Source organism: Nyctereutes procyonoides, unplaced genomic scaffold (assembly GCF_905146905.1).
Source record: "Nyctereutes procyonoides isolate TBG_1078 unplaced genomic scaffold, NYPRO_anot_genome, whole genome shotgun sequence".
NCBI classification, from domain to species: Eukaryota; Metazoa; Chordata; class Mammalia; order Carnivora; family Canidae; genus Nyctereutes; species Nyctereutes procyonoides.
The window spans coordinates 16,633,414-16,651,369 of NW_026575128.1; the positions used below are offsets into that span (position 1 = coordinate 16,633,414).

At 57.6% G+C, this 17,956-nt stretch overlaps 1 protein-coding gene across 2 annotated transcripts in view; it reads right to left on the minus strand.

Annotated features, from left to right (window-relative positions):
* Positions 1–3,457: 3,457 nt before the first annotated feature.
* Positions 3,458–17,956, minus strand: part of PTPRF (protein tyrosine phosphatase receptor type F) — an 89,477-nt gene continuing 74,978 nt past the window's right edge. For both annotated transcript variants that reach the window (XM_055341682.1, XM_055341683.1), the window contains 13 exons: positions 17,436–17,551; positions 13,373–13,470; positions 10,359–10,482; positions 10,018–10,193; positions 9,170–9,289; positions 8,738–8,892; positions 8,372–8,657; positions 8,106–8,284; positions 7,773–7,899; positions 7,439–7,564; positions 7,013–7,167; positions 6,790–6,925; positions 3,458–6,377 (listed from right to left, as the gene is read on the minus strand). In XM_055341682.1, coding sequence (XP_055197657.1) covers positions 6,309–6,377; positions 6,790–6,925; positions 7,013–7,167; positions 7,439–7,564; positions 7,773–7,899; positions 8,106–8,284; positions 8,372–8,657; positions 8,738–8,892; positions 9,170–9,289; positions 10,018–10,193; positions 10,359–10,482; positions 13,373–13,470; positions 17,436–17,551 — 1,867 coding nt within the window. In that variant the 3' untranslated portion in view covers positions 3,458–6,308. The remainder of the gene's footprint in view (positions 6,378–6,789; positions 6,926–7,012; positions 7,168–7,438; positions 7,565–7,772; positions 7,900–8,105; positions 8,285–8,371; positions 8,658–8,737; positions 8,893–9,169; positions 9,290–10,017; positions 10,194–10,358; positions 10,483–13,372; positions 13,471–17,435; positions 17,552–17,956) is intronic.

The following is a 17,956-nucleotide window of genomic DNA, read 5'->3' on the forward strand; positions in this document are numbered from 1 at the left end:
GGTGGGAGGGGGAGGGGGGTCCAGGGAAGTGAGCTAATGTCCTCATTCTTCATAGAGGGCAATCAATAGGTACTGCTGAAGGCGATAAATCAAGACACAGATGTGTAAATATATTGTTTAAAGTCATAAGGGAGTTCCAGAAGAATGAAAGGTAATAATATAGCTAACCAAATCAGGAGATACAGGTGGGAGGTCACATAAATGGATCAAACCCCCACAACCTGGAGTCCCCAGGCGCTGTCTGCTAAAGCAGACATCCTAAGCTGTGATGCTTCCCGCCCCAGAAACCTCAGCCAGAAGCTTCAGGGAATGAAACTGGAGCTGGGGAGAGGATGGAGGAAAGCTGACCTTTTGTTTTGTGTCCTCCAAGAATTAATTATTTTTATCTATAACTTGCTCCCATATTTTTTCTTCAGTAAAAAAACTGTATTGGTAACCGTTTTAAGAACTTATGGTAGGTCTTTCACAGTAGAGAGTGCAGAAGTTTAAAGGATGAGGTACTGACATGGAAAGAGGTCCACAGCATTTAAATGTTTTATTTATTTTTAAAGATTTTATTTATTCATTCAGAGAGACACACAGAGAGAGAGGCAGAGACACAGGCAGAGGGAGAAGCAGGCTCCACGCAGGGAGCCCGATGTGGGACTCGATCCTGGGTCTCCAGGATCACACTCTGGGCCAAAGGCAGGCGCTAAACCGCTGAGCCACCCACGGATCCTGGTCTACAGTATATGTAAGTGAAAAAGGGTGATTTGCAAAAAGGTGGGACTACGGCGGGGGGTGGGGGTGGGGGCGTGGGTGGCTCAAGTGGTTAAGCGGCTGCCTTCGGCTCAGGTCATGAATGATCCCAGGGTCCTGGGATGGAGCCTCAGGTCAGTATCCCTGCCCAGTGGGGAGCCTGCTTTTCCCTTTGTCCCCTGCTTGTGCTCCCTCTCCCTCTCTTGCTGTCTCTTTCTCAAATCAATAAATCTTTTTAAAAAAAGGTAGGGCTGTGATTCCAGTTGTATAAAACATAGTTTGTATGCATGTTTATATATTCACAGAAAATGCCCAGAAGGCTATAGACTAAATCTTTGTGACTACCTCTCGGGATTTTGGGGGCAGGAAAAAGAACAGGGACTTGAACATTTTCCACTTCTATCCTATTTGAAAGACATTAAAAAATTAAAAGTAGAGGCAACTGGGTGGCTCTGTGGCTGAGTGTCTGCCTTTGGCTCAGGTCCTAGGATCGAGTCCCGCATGGGGCTCCCCAAAGGGAGTCTGCTTCTCCTCTGCCTGTGTCTCTGTGTCTCTGATGAATAAATAAATAACATCTTTAAAAAAAATTAAAGCAATATTAATTCTTTCCAGAAATTTTAAAAAATTATGAAGACAATCACCTAACCTCACAACTCGTGGTGTATTTCCTTCCACACATTTTCCCGCATCTGTGTCCTTGGCTCTGGGCAGGTGGCAGTGTGGGAAGAGCCCTGAAGTCAGGCTGGCCAGGGAGCACTGGCAACTCCACTGCATTCCAGCTGGGGACCCTCAAGCAGGTTATTCAACACTTAGGCTCAGCCTTCCCCATTCCAATAAATGACAACTCCTTCCTTCCAGTTGCTCCAGCCAAGGCTGTGGGGTCAACCTTAACTCTGACTCTTTCATCTGGCCTCTTAGTCCCACGTCCAAGATGAACGAGTATCTGGTCACTTCTTGCCACACCTGGGTTTCTGCAAGGTCTGGCTCCCATTTCTGACCTCCCCCTCCACTACTCTCTCGCCCCTGGTTCCTGGTCTCACAGCCACACCAGCCTCAACAATCAGGCACATTCCTGCCCAGGACCTTGGCTCCTGGCCACTCTTTCTGCCTGGATGCGCATGCATTGTCAGGCAAAATCCCTCACCAGCTTCCTCTTTCTTCCCATCCGATCTTTTCAGTGAGGTTTCCTCTGACCACACTTTCCTATAGGCCTGATCCTCCCATTCTAACCCCTTCTCCATGGCTTTTATCAGCAAGAAACTACATATACATTTATGATTTGTCATGTGCAGCACCAGGTTTCCTCCTAGGGATGTAAATACCCCAAGAGCATTAGTCTGTCTTTAGGTCACCGGTGTGACTAGCACACAGCCCATGCTCATTAAGATGTGCTGAGGGCGCCTGGGTGGCTCAGTTGGTTAAGTGTCTGCCTTCAGCTCAGGTCCTGATCTCAGGGTGCTGGGATGGAGCCCTGCATCCGGCTCTGTGGGGGGCCTGCTAGTCTGCTAGTCCCCCACTCCCCCACCCACTGCCACTTCCCCTCCTTGTGCTCTAATAAGTAAAACCTTTTTATTTCTTAAGTATGTGTTGAATGAGTGGACAAGACCTAATTTTCTCATCTACAAAATACTGTACAGTATTGAGGATGACATGAAAAAACATCCAAATTGTTTGCACAGGAGAGTCAGTCAACCTCATTTAGGATAGTTAAGGATAGTTTCTGAAGAAAACATTTCAGTGGAGACCTAATGAGCAGGATTTAGCCAGCTAGGGCAGCCTCGGTGGCTCAGTGGTTTAGTGCCGCCTTCAGTCCAGGGAGTGATCCTGGAGACCGGGATCAAGTCCCACATCAGGCTCCCTGCATGGAGCCTGCCTCTCCCTCTGCCTGTGTCTCTGCCTCTCTCTGTGTGTCTCTCATGAGTAAACGAAATCTTAAAAAAAAAAAAAAAAAAAAAGGATTTAGCCAGCTACAGAGGTCGGGGGGGCGAGGGGGGGGATGTTCCAGAATAGTTTATGGGACGGTACGGAGCTGAGAGGTGGAGTGGTGAGGTAGGCACAAGCTGACAGAGTAGACTGTGTCATGGCTGGAGGGCAGGGGGCGAGGGGCAGGGAGGCTGCAGAGGCCGGGTCCTGCCGCCTGGGAAACCTGTGCAGTTTGGGCTGACTGTGGGGGCTTGGCTGGGTCTGGTCAAGACGTGACAAGGTCACGTCTGCCCAAGGGAAGAATCCATCTTTTGGCTGCTGTGCTGAGAATGCGTTGGTTGGGGCGGGGCTGAGGGCAGGCCCAGCAGGTGGGAATCCAGGCGGGAGGGTGGTGGGGGACACCAGCAGGGGATGCAGAGAGGCCAAAGGGGGAGAAGGAAGGCCGGATGGGCGGGGCTCAGTGATGAGCTGGGCGTGGGGGGGACTGAGTGGATGGGGTGCTGCACACTGTGACGGGGGGGGGGGGGGGGGGGGGGGGGGGGCAGAGAGGGGGGCGGAGCAGGGACTCTGGAGCTGACGTAGTCAGGTGTCGGTCCCAGCTCTGGCGCTCACCTGCCCTGTGGTCTTTGGCAAGTGAATCCACTGTAAACTTCAGTCTGGTCTGTGGCACGGAGCGCAGAGGGTCTGCCCAGCCTTGGCGATCAGGACCTCAGGACGTCTGTGCAGAGCCTGCCCCGCGGTCCTCAGGCTCCTGTCCAAGTGACGATCTGACACTTACTCCTCACTTGGAGATGTCTGGAGGTTCATTCTTTTATTTAGTAAACAATCACTCAAATTTAATACCATCAAGAGTAACGCAATGACGAGGTCATTTTTCTAAGCAAGTAGAAACACGCAAGGCACTGAGCGAGGTGCTGGGGAGCCCGGATCCCAGGCCTCTGGGACTCGGGGTCCCCCAGGGGGCAGCTGCCAACACTGGAGGCGGCAGGACGTGACTGAGGGACCTCGCCTGCCGGGGACTCGTCTGGTCCACATCAACCGAAACCCCTGCGCTGCGCCATCTGGCTACTTCCAGCGGCCTTTCTCAGGGTGTCTCAGCCCCCGACCCCCCCACCTAGTCACACCCCACTCCTTGCAGTTCCTCCTGTCGGTCTGCTTCCCACTTCCAAGCCTCTGTGAGTTGCTCTCTCCATTGGAAATGCTTTCCCCACTTCGTAAAAGTCATCACCGCTGGCCCCATGAAACACTCCGAATCCAGCTGAGGTCACCTCCTCTGGGAAGCCTGCGCCCACCCGCAGCGTTGTCAGGTGGCAGGTGCTGCCCAGGCGTGCCCGCGGCTCCTCTGCGCTGGGCTCGTCACGGCCAGAGCTCTCCGACAGCCCGGTCCCTGCTGACTTAGCTCCATCCCCGCTCGGTCTGGGTCTGGCCTCTGTGCCTGGGAAGTTCCGTGGCCTCACAAGCTGGCAGGGCTGGGCCGATCACTGCTGGAGAGGCTGCAGGGCTCCAGGAGCCGAGCCAGGCCCATGATACTGCTGCTTGTCGGGGGGCCAGACAGCCACCCTGGGTCCAGTAGCAGCATCGCGTGGATTCCAAGAGTCCTCACTAACCAATCTCCGTCGGGTCCCAGCCTCTGGGGGCACCCAGGCCATCTCTCTCCTCGGCAGGGGAGGTGGAGAAGAAAGGGGAGGAGAGGCAAAGTGTCTGCTGGCTGCCTGGGGAGCTGGGTCCCCCGTGGGGTGCTCTTGATACACACCGGTGGCTGGTTTCCAGGCTTCGTAACGCTCCTTTCAGAAAGTGAGCCGCAGCGCCGGGAGCCCGAGCTGCCACAAATACTCAGGCCAGCCTCGCTGCCTCCTTAGGCAGCAGGGCATCTCCAGAATCTACCCCTCGCTACTGACCTTACAGAGCCCACTCTTTGGTTCCGGAAAGAGCTGAGACAGAGGCCCGGTTTGTAAGAAATTGGATTATTCAAATTTATTACCATCAAGAATTATGCAATGATGCTGTAGTTCTCTTAACAAATAGAAAACAGACTGTGTACAACAGTGGACTCTACAGCACTAGCATCCACAAGGTAAAAATGAATGTTTCATCCAACATTACCAACCCTGGATTGTTGATCTTGACTGAGCCTAGCTAGAGGACGAGCTCCACGTCCCTCGGCTAAAACAGCTATGCACCCTTCCCCGCCCCCGCTTACCTACCTAGTGTTGCCCAGAGGCCCTCTCCCCGCCCCTCAGCAAGCCGAGATAATAAGGATTGATTATAGTACCATTGAGAGAAGTCCAGTAGTCTTGCCACATTGGTTTATGAGGGCATCTTGAGAGAGTGGAATAGAACGATTCTCAGGGGTTCTGACGACAGCTGCAAACCAGGGAGGGGAATCATCTGGCCCCTGCTCTGAGGACACACGTGTGCTCCCAGGCCCACTGGCCTGGACCTGAAGGGCCAGCTGTGCCCCTGCTCGGCCCTGAGGTGTGCGGGGCGTGGCACACACCCTGACCTGTGTCGATCCCTGTGGCTGCACGGCCAGATCCACAGCTGACCACCACCACGCCATACCGCAAGGCTGGGGACGAAAAGCACGGCTCTGAGGGCCCCCGAGGTCAGCCCGGCAGCTCCCCTGGGGAGCCCAGGCACAAGGGGCCACCTCCCCCTCTTGGGGGCTGGAAGCAGACGCCAGGGGGATGACTCTTGTTTTTTTTTCTTGGTGGGTTTTGTTTGTTTTTTTTGGGATTTTTTTTTTTGTCTTTGTGTTTTTTTTTAAACCTTTGCAAACACGATGGTGATGAGGAATGCCTTGCCAGGCTCCCCGAGACACGTCTGTGGTTCTGGGCTGTGAATGTTACACACACACACACACACACACACACACACACACACGCACGCACAGGAATAGACAACTGGAGATGAGTGTTTCCTATCTCCTCCCCGCCCACCACTGTCTGTGGGGCCTAAAATAAGGCTCTGGAGGAAAAACAAAACAAAACTTAAAAAAAGAATTGTGTTTCCCCACATTTGGCTGAAACAGGATCTTGTCTGAAGGGCTGGAGGAGCAGCTGGGTCAGCGGTGGCTCCCAGGCCCGCGGCTGGGCCTCCACTCAGGCTGGTGGCCCCAGCTCCGCACAGAGGAAGGCATGTTCTGTCCTTCAGCAGCAAAAGTCATACACAAAAAGGATCCAAAGTGAACTCAAGAAAGAAAACAACTGAACCCTAACCCCCACAGCGGCCCATTCTGCAGTTAAGGATTTGCAAAAGGAAAATCAAGAGGGAAGAGGCTAGAATCAAATCCCTCAGTCTACCCCCACTTAATGTATAAAAAAGGAGACTTTGCCCCCATCCCCACCCCATGAGAAGAAGCATGAGAAACGCGACACAGAACAGAGAGCTCGACGCAGGCTCTGGGTGGGCCTGGTGGACAGAGACGGGCCATGGCATCCGGCTGTCGGCCCACCCACTCGCCCAGTGGTGTTCTGGGCTCTCCATTTGGCGTGGCAATGTTCCTGAAACGCTGTGACCCCAGTGGGCTGTGCTCTGCCAGCAACAGCATCCGTGCAGGAGGGCTAGACGATGGTCAGTATGGCTCAGAGGAGCTGGGTCCCCTCCGGAGCCCCAGGCAGGGGCGGCGGAGGAGAGGGGAGCGGTAGTTACGTTGCATAGTGGTCAAAGCTGCCAAGGTACTCCAGGGCCGCACGATAGCACAGCTGGTACTGGTCCTGCCGGGACAGGGGCGGGTCAGCCAAGGCAGCGTGAGTGGATATTCCCGACGCACTGCCAAGGGCACTCACGCTGCAGCTGGGGACCACAGGCAGGTGCTAGACCAGATGTCTGCCCCAGGCGGTGTCCAGGGAGCCTGGAGGAGCCTCGGAAGGCTTGGTTCTCCCCGTTTGCCACTGCCCCACCCCTACCATGTTTATCTGCTCCTAGACTGCGCAGCCCATAAGGACTGCTGTCCCACCCTCGCCGGAACAAGGCACACTGCTGGTGCTCAGGGCACAGCTGCGGAAGGAGGAGCACACTCCACTCATCCTACCGCAGCTCCTCAGGCAGAGCAGGGAATGGTAAACGTCGGCGGCACGCACGTGGGAGGAGCCAGGCCCCGTGCCAGCCAGTGGGGGGCCTGCGTACCTCCGTCTGCACCATGGCTGGGCGCTGTGTGCGCAGGGTCTTCACGGTCTGGAACATGTCGACCACGCCTTCGTAGCGCATCCGCTCCAGGACGATGCTCAGAGTGATGAACACCCCGGTGCGGCCCACGCCAGCACTGCTCAAGGACAGCATTGGATTGGGGTCCTGCCCACCAGGCCCACGGGCGCCCCCGTTCCCCAGCCCCCCACAGGGTTGGCCCTACCTGCAGTGCACCGTGATGGGCCCGTCCTGCCCGAACTGCTCCTTGGTCTTGTGCACCTGCCCGATGAAGTCGATGAAGCCCTCACCCGTCTTAGGCACGCCCTGCTCGGGCCAGTCTGTGAACTGGAATTGCCGGATTGTCCTCGACTGCCCATCCTGGAAGAGGGGGGCAGGGAACAGGGTTAGCCTCTGTGCCCCCGCGGCCCCACCAGGCCATACAGGCAGCACGACACAGGTGCACGCCCATGAAACTATCATGCCTGAGGCCCCGAGAGAGGTGCTCCTGGCCCCACACCCTCACCCTCACCTCAGGTTCCTGCAGCTTGAGCCAGGGCTCCGTGAAGACTGCCACCACCCCATATATACTTGGGCAACATCACAGACATGCTATCGTGCAGACATACACACCCCTGCTCTGTACACTCACCCGGGCATCCGTGACCTTGAACTCACGCAGGATGTACTGTGGCATGTTGTACTCAGCCATCGGGTCAACAACAAAGTACTGGTAGCGAGCGGAGCGCTCTGCTGGCCAGTACTGGTGGCATTTCTCCTGTGGACAAACGGCCCAGTCCCCGTGGTCAAGTGGAGAGGGACTGGGGGGACAGCTGCAGGTTTCAGAGGGTTCTGGGGCAGGATGCTGCAGGTGGTGAGGAGGGGGCCCGAGGCTCTGCCGGGATGGGTGGGGGGAGGCCGGCTGTGAAAGGGGAGAGGTGTGGAGAGGTGGTCGGCGCGCCCCGGGGTGTGGGGGGTGGGCTCACCCTGCCCATCTCCCGAAGCCTGGTCAGCATGACGACGATGGTGGAGCCGTGCTCCCAGAGCATGCGCCAGAAGTCCTCGGTGCTCTCTGCCAGGGGCCCCTGCGTGGCGATGTAGGCCTTCTGCTGCCTGTGGCGGGCATGGGACCGGACACGCTGGAGCTGCTGCTGCCCCCGAGTCTCCCCAAGACTGCCTCATCAGTCCCTTGGACTCCCCCTCCTCCAGGAAGCCTGCTCTGATCTCCCGGGCTGGCCCTACTCTGCTGTGCTCCCCAGCTGGCCTGCTGCAGGCCCAGGCACCTGCAGAGTATGGGGGGCGGTCATGGGCATGCTGACCTATAGCCGTCCAAGAAGCTGGCATTGATGTAGTCAGAGCCCTCCACACCACGGATGGGCTGCAGACACACACGGGTCAACTCATAGGGCATGATGTTCACCAGGCGGTTCTTGAACTTGTTGCAGGGCAGGTTGGCGCTAATGAAGCGGGATGTGTGGGCCTTGGAGCTGGCCAGCAGCTAGACAGAGGAATAGGCCAGTGAGGCCTGGCTTCTCGGTGGGGGTGGGGGTCTCCCCCTCGGCCCAGTCCAGGCCCCTGAGCCCACCTTGAACTCGAGCTCCATGGCGGTCACACTCTCCCCGGGAGGCACTTGGCCCAGCTTCTGGATATGGGCATACAGGCTGCGGGCAGGCACCTCCGTGTGTCCGCACGTGGCGGCCTCTAGCAGCGCCTCGTGGATGAACACGTACTGGTCCTCTGTCTGCACCATGTAGTTCCGCTGCGATCGCATGCATGTCACGTGGCCGTAGATGTCCACTGTCTTCTCATGCTTCATCCGCTCCAGCATGGCGTCGATGACGATGAAGCAGCCCGTGCGGCCCACGCCCGCACTGCAGGACACGGGCTTGCTTGGGCAGAGGTCCAGGCTGCCTCCCACGCCCGCCCCCAGGGTGGCCCCGAACCCTCTCACCTGCAGTGCACCACCATGGGCCCTGCGTCTAGCGGGTTACAGGCCTTGACCCGCCGCAGGAAGGCCAGGATGGGGGTGGGGTACTCGGGAACCCCGTGGTCCGGCCAGGCCATGAACTGGAACTGACGCAGCTCCCGCTTCTCGCTGGAGCCACTCTGGGGAGAAAAGCGGGGAGACCCGATGTGTCAGGGCAAGCATGCCCACTCTAGACTCAGGGCAGGACAACCTGGCACTGAGGCCAGGCCAGGACTCCAGCCACAGGAGGGGGACTGGAGGAGCCTGAGGCGCTGTTCCCACCCCCCACCCCCGCCCCATGGCACGGGCTGCCACAGGGCAATTACACACCTCTGGGCCCTGACTCTCAGCACACCGTGATCAGAACGCTTCCTGACAGGGCTGGGGCGGGGGGGCGAGCATGGGGGCAGGCTGTACCTTGTGGAGTGCAAAGGTGCGCACAGTGTATGTGGCCAGCTCCACCGTGTCCAGCAGGGTCACCTGAATGAGGCCGTGGGTCTCGGTACCCCGGGCTGGCCAGTACTGATCACACTTCACCTATATAGGGACAAGTGGGGCAGGTCTGAGGGTGCTTAGGTGTCCCCAAAGGCCCGGACAGGCAGGGACCCTGGGGCAAAAGGGGGGGTGGGAGGTCTGGCCCACATGGCTGCCAGGCCCCCGGCCCTGAACTCTCACATCTATCATGCCACCCCCCTGCCAAACCAAATCAGGTTCTCACGCTACACTGCCATCCCTGCCCTAGCTAGGAGAATGAGGGCCATAATTGAAAATTATTTATTCATGACCAGATCGCACCAGGCACATTTTCTGCCAAATTTGCCCATAACGTTTATGCGCCGTTTTCAAGCTCTGTAAATTTTACGTTCCGGTTGATGCTTTGCAGTGCAGAAGCAGATAACGGCAGCTCTTTCCACTAATTAACTTAGGAGATGGGCTAATGTCCCGGGAACACTCCAGCATCTGGGGAACATGTGAACATCCTGGGAACATGCTAGCAACTGGGGAATGCATTAACGTTCCTGGAAAAAGACAGCATCTGATACAACATATTAATATCCGAGCAACGTGCTGGCGTCTAGGGAACGTGCCACAGCCCAGGAATACCCAGTAGCTGGGGGGTGTGAGAACACCCCAAGAAGACAAGAGGACTTGGTGAACCCCTTGGGGAGCTTCTGACAGAGGCAGGAAGAGGTGCCTGAAAGTCACTGGAGACTGAGTCTTCCCCAGCCCACCTCCCCAGCAGGAAGGCTGCTGCACAGTCCTACCCGAGACTTCTCCTCCAGCCGTGTCATCATGACCACGGTGGCCGTGCGCTGTTCCCACACCATCCGCCAGAAATCGCCCATGGTCTCGGGCAGTGGGCCCTGCGTGGCAATGTAGGCATTCTGCTTGCGGTAGCCATCGATGTAGTTGGCGTTGATATAGTCACTCCCTGGGACACCTGTGAACAGGAAGGGACCCAGGAGAGCATTTTTCCAGGGGCCCCTTCCAGCCGTCTCTACCTTGGTGCTCCTGAGGCCCACGGGCCTCTCCTGCAGGAGGAAACATCACCCCAGCCAGCAAGGAGGAGAGCAAGGGGATGGAGGGGGCGCTGCCCTTGGCTCACCATCGATGGAGGTAAGGATGACTCGGGAGTGGTCGTAGGCGATGACGTTTGCGTAGCGGTTCTTGGGCTTGTTCACCTCCAGGTTTGAATTCTCCCAGGTGAACTGCTGTCCAGGGTCAATGGACTGTAGGAAATGGAGACAGGTAGGGCAGGGTAAGGGCTGAGGTCTCCCTGCTGCTCGCAAGACCCAGCCTGCCAGGTGGTGCTCACATGCTGCCTTCGCTTCCGGGCCGCGACCAGCCCCACGCTCCCCTAGCCGTAGGGCTGAGGCTGCCCTACCACCTGTCGGGTAGGTGATGGACCAGAGACCCTTCTGCATGGGGCACCAAATCCCCTTGCCCAGTAGAATGGCCAGGGGAAAGTCCCTCAGACCCTGCGCCCAACTAGCGAAATGCGTACAGACCAAGAAGGAGCAATGGTAGCCAGTGGTGCCGCACCCGATGCCGCTGAGGGCGCCAGGCACCTACTGCATCACCCTGTCCAGCTCTCCTCCTACCTCCCCGGCCCTTCCTTGTCTGTCTCCACTCCGCCCACCTGTCCTTGCCACAGGCAGGGCCCAGCACTCCTCCAGGGGCCGTTCCTGGGCTGCCTTCGCACTCTATCACTTGCTGGGGCCCTCATTTGCTCGTAGGGTCTTGCACTCACATGCTGGGGCTGCATGCACCCCCAGCCGCAGCCCAGTCTCCCTGAGCTCCCGAGCTGAATGGCCGGCAGCCTCCTGGGCAACCCCACCTGGGGGCCCACAGGCCCTGCGATCTCAACCCTTGCTAAGTAGCTTGGCCACCAGAACACCGTCTCGGTCAAAGGCACTTTCATGCATTTACCCTCACGTCATCTTCAAAAACCCCTCCATGCCCCTGTCCCCTCAGGCCCCACCATGTCCTAGGGCTTCCACACCCTCCTCAGCCTCTCTTCAACCTGCTGTCACAGGCCTCGGCCAGGCCACCCCAACTCGGACTTGGGCATCTCCCTTTCTGCTTTCACCCCATTATGTCCTGTGGCTGGAACAACCCTCAGAAAATGCTGATTTATCATTTTCCTGCTTCAGTGCCTTCTGCGCTCACCACCACAGATCATGACGGTAGTAGCAGAGTCTCAGAAGCCATGGTGTGCGTGGCGCTATTCTGAGCACTTTGCACGTAGTCCCTCACCTAATGCCCCTCTGAAGCAGGCTCCAGGACTATCCCCCTTCTACAGAAGGACATTACCCGAAGTCCTCAGCAGAGCACGCGCTGCGCTCGTGTTTTGGCGCCAGGCTACTACTCTCCACAGGACAGCAGGCACAGCTGAGGCCCTCTAGCACACCCCGCCCCTCGGCCTGCCTTGGTGCTGCCAGCCTGCTTTCTCCGCACGATTTGGCATATGTAATCCGAAGGTATGATGTCGTATTCAGGGCCGATCACCTGCCTGAGCTGGCTTCCCCACCGGCTGAGCCACCTGACGAATTTGTCTCCGTACGCCCAGCATTCAGCACAGGTAGGCGCTAGGCAGTGTGATCACTGACTGGCTGTCAGAGGTGACAGAGTTATGGAATCCTGGCTGAGGGAAAGCCCACAGCAGGCCCAGGAGAGCAGAGAAGGCTTCTGGGAGGAGAAGGAGGAAAAGCTCAGGCTGGAGGAGAGAAGTGGGCAGAAGGTAAGAGGGGGGATGCCGTGAACCTTGACAGTGAGGAAGGAAGGGCAGCTGTGGGACATGGGATGGGACAGGGGTGGGCAGAGATCACGGAAGGCCCTCCAGGCCAGTGGAAGAACTGAAAACAGGCCCCAGAGGCTGCTCTACAGGTCGAGGCGGCATGCCTTCCTCATGGCAGACATGTTTATCAATCTGCCTGCCAGGCCCAAATGCTTCTGCAGAAATCTGGCCCACGGCCGTGAGAACCCAGCTGACCCAAAGCCCCCAGAAGGGGAATCCTGGGACCCCAGGGTACCACGCACCACCGGGGTGAGGGTGGGGGACATCTGATGAGAGGGAGCAGACTCACAGGCTGGGCTGTGCCAGCCCATCAATCACCTATCTGCCCATTATTGATTGAGGGTGAGTCCTGGCCAAGCCTGTGCCGGGAGCAGGGGCAACAGCAGGAGAGGAGCCGAAGCAGGATACCACCTGTGTGTGCTCCCTGGAGCACAGGTGAGGAGGTGGGGGCCTCCTTCATCACCTCCTTCTCCAGCAGAGCCCTCCCCGCTGGGCTGCCTGGAAGCCCTCAGACTCCAGGAGCTCCGAGGTTGGAGCCCTCAGCAGGTAGGAGTCAAGACCAGAGTGAAGGGATCCCTGGGTGGCGCAGCGGTTTGGCGCCTGCCTTTGGCTCAGGGCGTGATCTTGGAGACCCGGCATCGAATCCCACGTCGGGCTCCCTGCATGGAGCCTGCTTCTCCCTCTGCCTGTGTCTCTGCCCCCCCCCCCCCCGTGACTATCATAAATAAATAAAATCTTTAAAAAAAAAAAAAGACCAGAGTGAAGAGGGCACGTACGTGGGGGGCCGTAAGCTGGAAGGTTTGTGCAGCCTGAGCAGCGGGCCTGGAGTCCCCCGACTCCCTGCTCTGTGACCCGTGTTGCTCTGAGAACACACATGAGGGTGTCAGGCAGGCCTGGGTCTGACTCCTGGCTCTACTATGCACCAGCTCTCTGCCCTTGGGCAAGTCACTTCCCCTCTCTGAGCCTCAGTTTCCTCATCTGTAAGGTGGGTTAACAACAGAACCATTTCACACTGTGAGGAGAGCAGAACGAGAAGACGCACATAAACTGCCTAGGCTAGTCTGGCTTGTGGAAGCTCCTGATGTGTGAGCTGTTACTACCGGTCCACGCGTGAGCGGGTCCAGCCGTGGGCTGCTTACAAGGGCTCAGCCAGGCCTAGCACCCGAGGAGCTGGGTTCTCCAGTAGCCACTGCTGACTCCTCCAAATCTGTGCTCTAGGGAAGCCCGGAGGCTCCCCCACCACGGCTGGGACCCGACGCAGGGCAGGAGCTGGCATGGGGGTGGGCCTAGCCCTGGCACATGCAGAGGTAGGGACGTCTCACCTCGTACTCCTGGGAGAACTTGAGGCCGTCGTTGGCTTTGAGGCGCTCGATGTTGTCGGCCAGGTCAGTGATGGGGATGGGCGGGTGGTCTCGCATACCTGGGGGGGGGGGCACACACAGGTGGCGTCAGCGTGAGGCCCACGCTGGCAGTTGAGATAGCCCGATGCATGTTATGTGCACACGTGTGACCATGGAGCACTCGGCACTGGTGGCATGAGGACAGCAGCACATGCGGCGACAGGGATGGCAGAGCACACAGCGGCCGGGGGCAGGGGTGGAGTGAGGCAATGTGTGTGCTGTGAGCACGCGTGGGCGTGGGCTGCAGCGCTCAGTGAGGGCACTAGGGCCCCACCTGGCGGGTCCTCTAGGGGGACACTAGGCTTCCTTCCTCCCAGGCGGGGGCTGGAAGCCCAGGTAGCAGCTGCACACCCTGCCCCACGGGCCCTGCCTGCGGACAGCCCTCCTGCCCCTCACTGGCGCCAGTCACGGTGGGAGACTCGGTGACATCGGCGCTACACCGAGCGTGTGGATGGAGTGGACGCAAAGTACGGCGACATAGAATGGCGCAGAAGATTCCCGAGAGAGGCGCAGAGATGGGGAGGGAGATGTGGACACGGGAGACGGGAGGCCCCCAAAAGGTGTCGGATGGGGACTGGAGATCACAGAGGCAGAGACCAGGGCTGGGCCAGTGGGAAGGAAGACAGGACTGGAGGAAGGTGGGGGACACAAGGAGAGGAGGGGAAGAAGATTCAAGAAGGGACAGAGGCGATGGCGTGAGAAAAAGTTGGAGGAAACAGACACAGAAGCCAGAGTAGCCCCCGAACTCAGAAAACTAACTTGAGATATTCGGGCAACTGGGGACACTGGAACCTGCAGAGAAAGAAAACAGAAAAACTAGCGGGGCAAAGGAAGGAAGCCCAGAACTTTCTCGGGTTACGGGAGCTGCGTGGAGGGACTGGAGGAATGGGCCCGACCACAGGCCCCCTCCGCACCCTTCCCCCCAGGAACGCTTGCCCATCTCCCACCAGAAGCGGAGCGCTCCCAACCTCCGGGGGCCTGGGCAGCCGTGGGGGACTCTTTTTAAGACTAAATTCTAGATCCCAACCAACCCTTAGCCCCTCTGGTATCAACATTTGACCTTGGCTATTTTCAGATGATTAGGTGAAAGGGGAGCGTGCTTTCCCCTAGAGAGAGGAGGCACGCATGGCCAGAAACGACAGGGTCAGGCTACACAAGGATATGCATATAGGACTATATTTTCCATGATTTTGAAACATTTTCAGAATAGATTAAATTATAGAAGGAAAAAAAAACCTCTATGAACTAAAAAAAATTTTGAAGAATACTTGCCATGCCCCTGATCCCTTCCCTTGTCCCTTCTGGTCCCTGGTTCTCTCAACAGTCCAGGGACTGCTGTGTCCGCGGGGATGCCTCTCCCCACTAGCAGGGCCGGTTCCTTGAGCTCTGCACGCGTGGTGACTCATGGCTGGCCCCAGCCCCCAGCCCCTCCTGGACACCCCATCCCTCTGCACTCGGCCCTTCCCACGTCTGCACCCTCTTTTCACTCTCTCTCCATCCCTCCTTTCCTCTCAGATCCCTGCAGTTTCCCTCCAGCCCCTGCAGCCACAGGCATTCGGGATCTGAACCCTGGGCCCTTGGCAGCTCAGCAGTCCTCCCGGGGCGTGCCTGCTTAGCGCCCACACCCAGGCCACACCTTCCCTGATGCTCTAACCACTCTTACCTCATCGTGGAGAAAACCACAGCCACCAGCCCAGAGCTCCAGCAGGACCCGGCCACCATGCTCTCTCCACAGTCCCAACTGCCAAAGCCAACGGTCCTCCCAGTGCACAGCCAGCCCCGGCCTTGGCTCAGGGATGCTCCGCTCCTCCCATACTCGTCCTTTCTGGCTGCTCCTTCTTAATCTCCCTGGCTACTCTTCATTCAGCCTTCCTCAACTTCCCCTCCTTCTTGGCTGCCCTGCCTTCTGTCCTCCGGCTTTGACCATCACAGGCTGTTCGTCACCTCCCACATCCGTAGTTTCAGGTGGGTGGCAGTGGTGGAGGCGTGGACCCACAGACCGGTGGGGGGGGCTCCTGGAACCCCACACTCATTGTTCAGCCTTAAGCCCAAGCCCTGCTGTCTCCTCATGCTGGCGACGCCTGCCCCCCACTCCCATGGCCACCCTCTTTGTCCATGTCCTCAGCACCTCTCACTTACTCCGTGGCTTTCAAGTCTCCCAATCTCTCCCCTCCAGTCTGACTTCCACACAGTGGCCAGAGTGAGATGTCCAAATCACAATTTGACCCTATTGCTCCCCTGGTGAAGACTTTCAATGCCTCCCTGGTACCGTCATGATGAAGTCCAAACCTTAGCCTGACACTCAGGTTTTCCCCTGTGGTGGCCCCTGTCTACCCCCCAATCTCATCTGTGGGCTCTCAGTACCCCAACTCCAAGAATGCAGGACACCCAGTGCCCGTGGGGTGCTTCCGCAGTGCTATTTCCACAGAATGGAGCTTCCTCCTACCTCCCCCCATTTGCTTGACTCATGCTCACACGCCTGGCATCCCCTCTCAGAGGCGGCTTCTCCACCCTCCAGGCCCCTAAGCAGCCTAGAGAGTGGATTCTGCGTAGGTAGATATGATCATGCTGGGTTGGAACAGCCTGCGAGGTGGCCCGGCTTGCTTGCTCTCAGGACGCATGCCTTTGGGACTCAGTCACTGTGCTGTGACGGAGCCAGGGCCACGTGAAGAGCCTCGTGCGGTTGTTCCCACTGACAACCCCAGGTGGGCTCACGGCTGACTGACTCTAGCATCAACACCTGACATGTAAATGAATAAATGAATGAGCCTTCAGAATTCAGGGGACAAGAAACCGTTCCACAAAGGCCAAATAGTAAACATCCTTGGTTTTGTGCCCATACAGTAGATGCTACTTCACCTTGCCTTTGTAGCGTGAAAGTAGCCGTGCGTGGTATATGAATGAGTAGCTGTGGCTGGGTTCTAATAAAACTTTACTTGCAGAACCAGGTGGTGGGTCATGTTTGGCTATAAGCCGAAGTTTGCTAACGTTTAAGTGATTCTAGCTCTCAGACTCTAAGTTCTCCAGGTGAGGGCCCCAGACATCCTGGAATAGAGACAAGCTGTTCCTGCTATATACTCTTGTCTGAATTTCTAATCCACACAAACTGAAAAGGGTAACGCATAATTATTGTTGTCTTAAGCCGTCACATTTTGCAGCAATTTGATATGTGCTAATTTAACTACCTCACGTAAGCCCCGTGTGTGTGTTAGTTCACTCACTCACTCGTGTGTCCGTTTCACAGGTATCCAATCAGAGCCCACTGTGTGCACAGTACAAGGGATGGCGATGAACAAGACACAGTTCTTGGCTCCACAGAACTTGGATTGCCATGGAGGTGATTCTAGCCCAGAGCGAGAGGTGTCATTGGGGAAGGAGCAGGGAGGTTCTGGAAACCAGGGGAGACCCCTAGGCCTGTGTGGGGGCTGAGGTGGGTTGGAAGGTGTCATCTAGGGGAGGCGTCTCAGGTGTGTCTACTGGGGCATGGGGAGGCAGTGACACTTTAGGAAGAAGGGACAGCCAGAGAGCCGTGTGAGAGTGGCTGCGGAAGGAAGGGCAGGTGTAATGCTCTGAGTGGGGTCCTTGTGCTCACACAGTTAAGTCTGGGCACCCTATCTCACCAGAAGTGTCTGATGGGGCATTTCCCACCTCTTGTACAGAAGGGACAAAGGGCAGGTGTAGACTCTGGCCACCCTGTGGCTGGGACGTGGGCCCTGTAAGGGTCCTTAGCCCAGATTCGGAGACCTTGACCTAACAGGAGGCAGGGCCTATGCAGCTGGGCCTCCCGAGAGGCTGTAGGGCTCCAGGGCTCCTGGGCATTTGCTGCCTATAAAAGCTTCTGTCACTTCAACAAAGTGGATGGGTTCAGGAAGCAGGCAGCAAGAAACAAGAGTAGGAAGTGGGGGCACAAGGCCAGGAGCTCTTGGGAGAGACTCCAGGACCTGCAGGCCTGGGCGGGGGGCAGGTAGGCTGGGGAGCTGCCTACCTGGCGTCTGGTAGTTGAGCCTCCGCATCTCCACAGGGTCAGAGGAATGGGCCAGCAAGGAGTCCTTCAGCCCAATTGACTGCTCATCCTTGGATGATGGGGAGTGAGTCCTCTTCCTGAGGAGGCAGCAGGGTGGCTGGTGAGGACTTGAGGTCCACGCAGAGGACAGAGACAGGCGGTATGGCTGGCTGTGCCAGAGACCCTGTGTCTACGGCTCGGTCCCTCCCACCGCCCCAGCCCCTCCTGGGGTCTCGGAGCACAGGGGAGCCAGTGGCAGAGCAGCTTTAACAGAGAACACAGGGTAGGGCGGGTAGGGAGACAGCGGGACTGGGGTGGACGGAGGGCCAGTGCAGCGAGGGGGCAAGGGCTTGCAAAGGCTGGTGGCGCCTCCCAACAGAGGGCTGGCTGCTGCTGGGCAGGAGCTGCTGTCCCCGAGGCTGCCACAGCGAGGGCAGCAGGAGCCACCAGGAATAAACATGCAAATGACACATAAGATACGCAAACATCACAGAGAGCCGGGC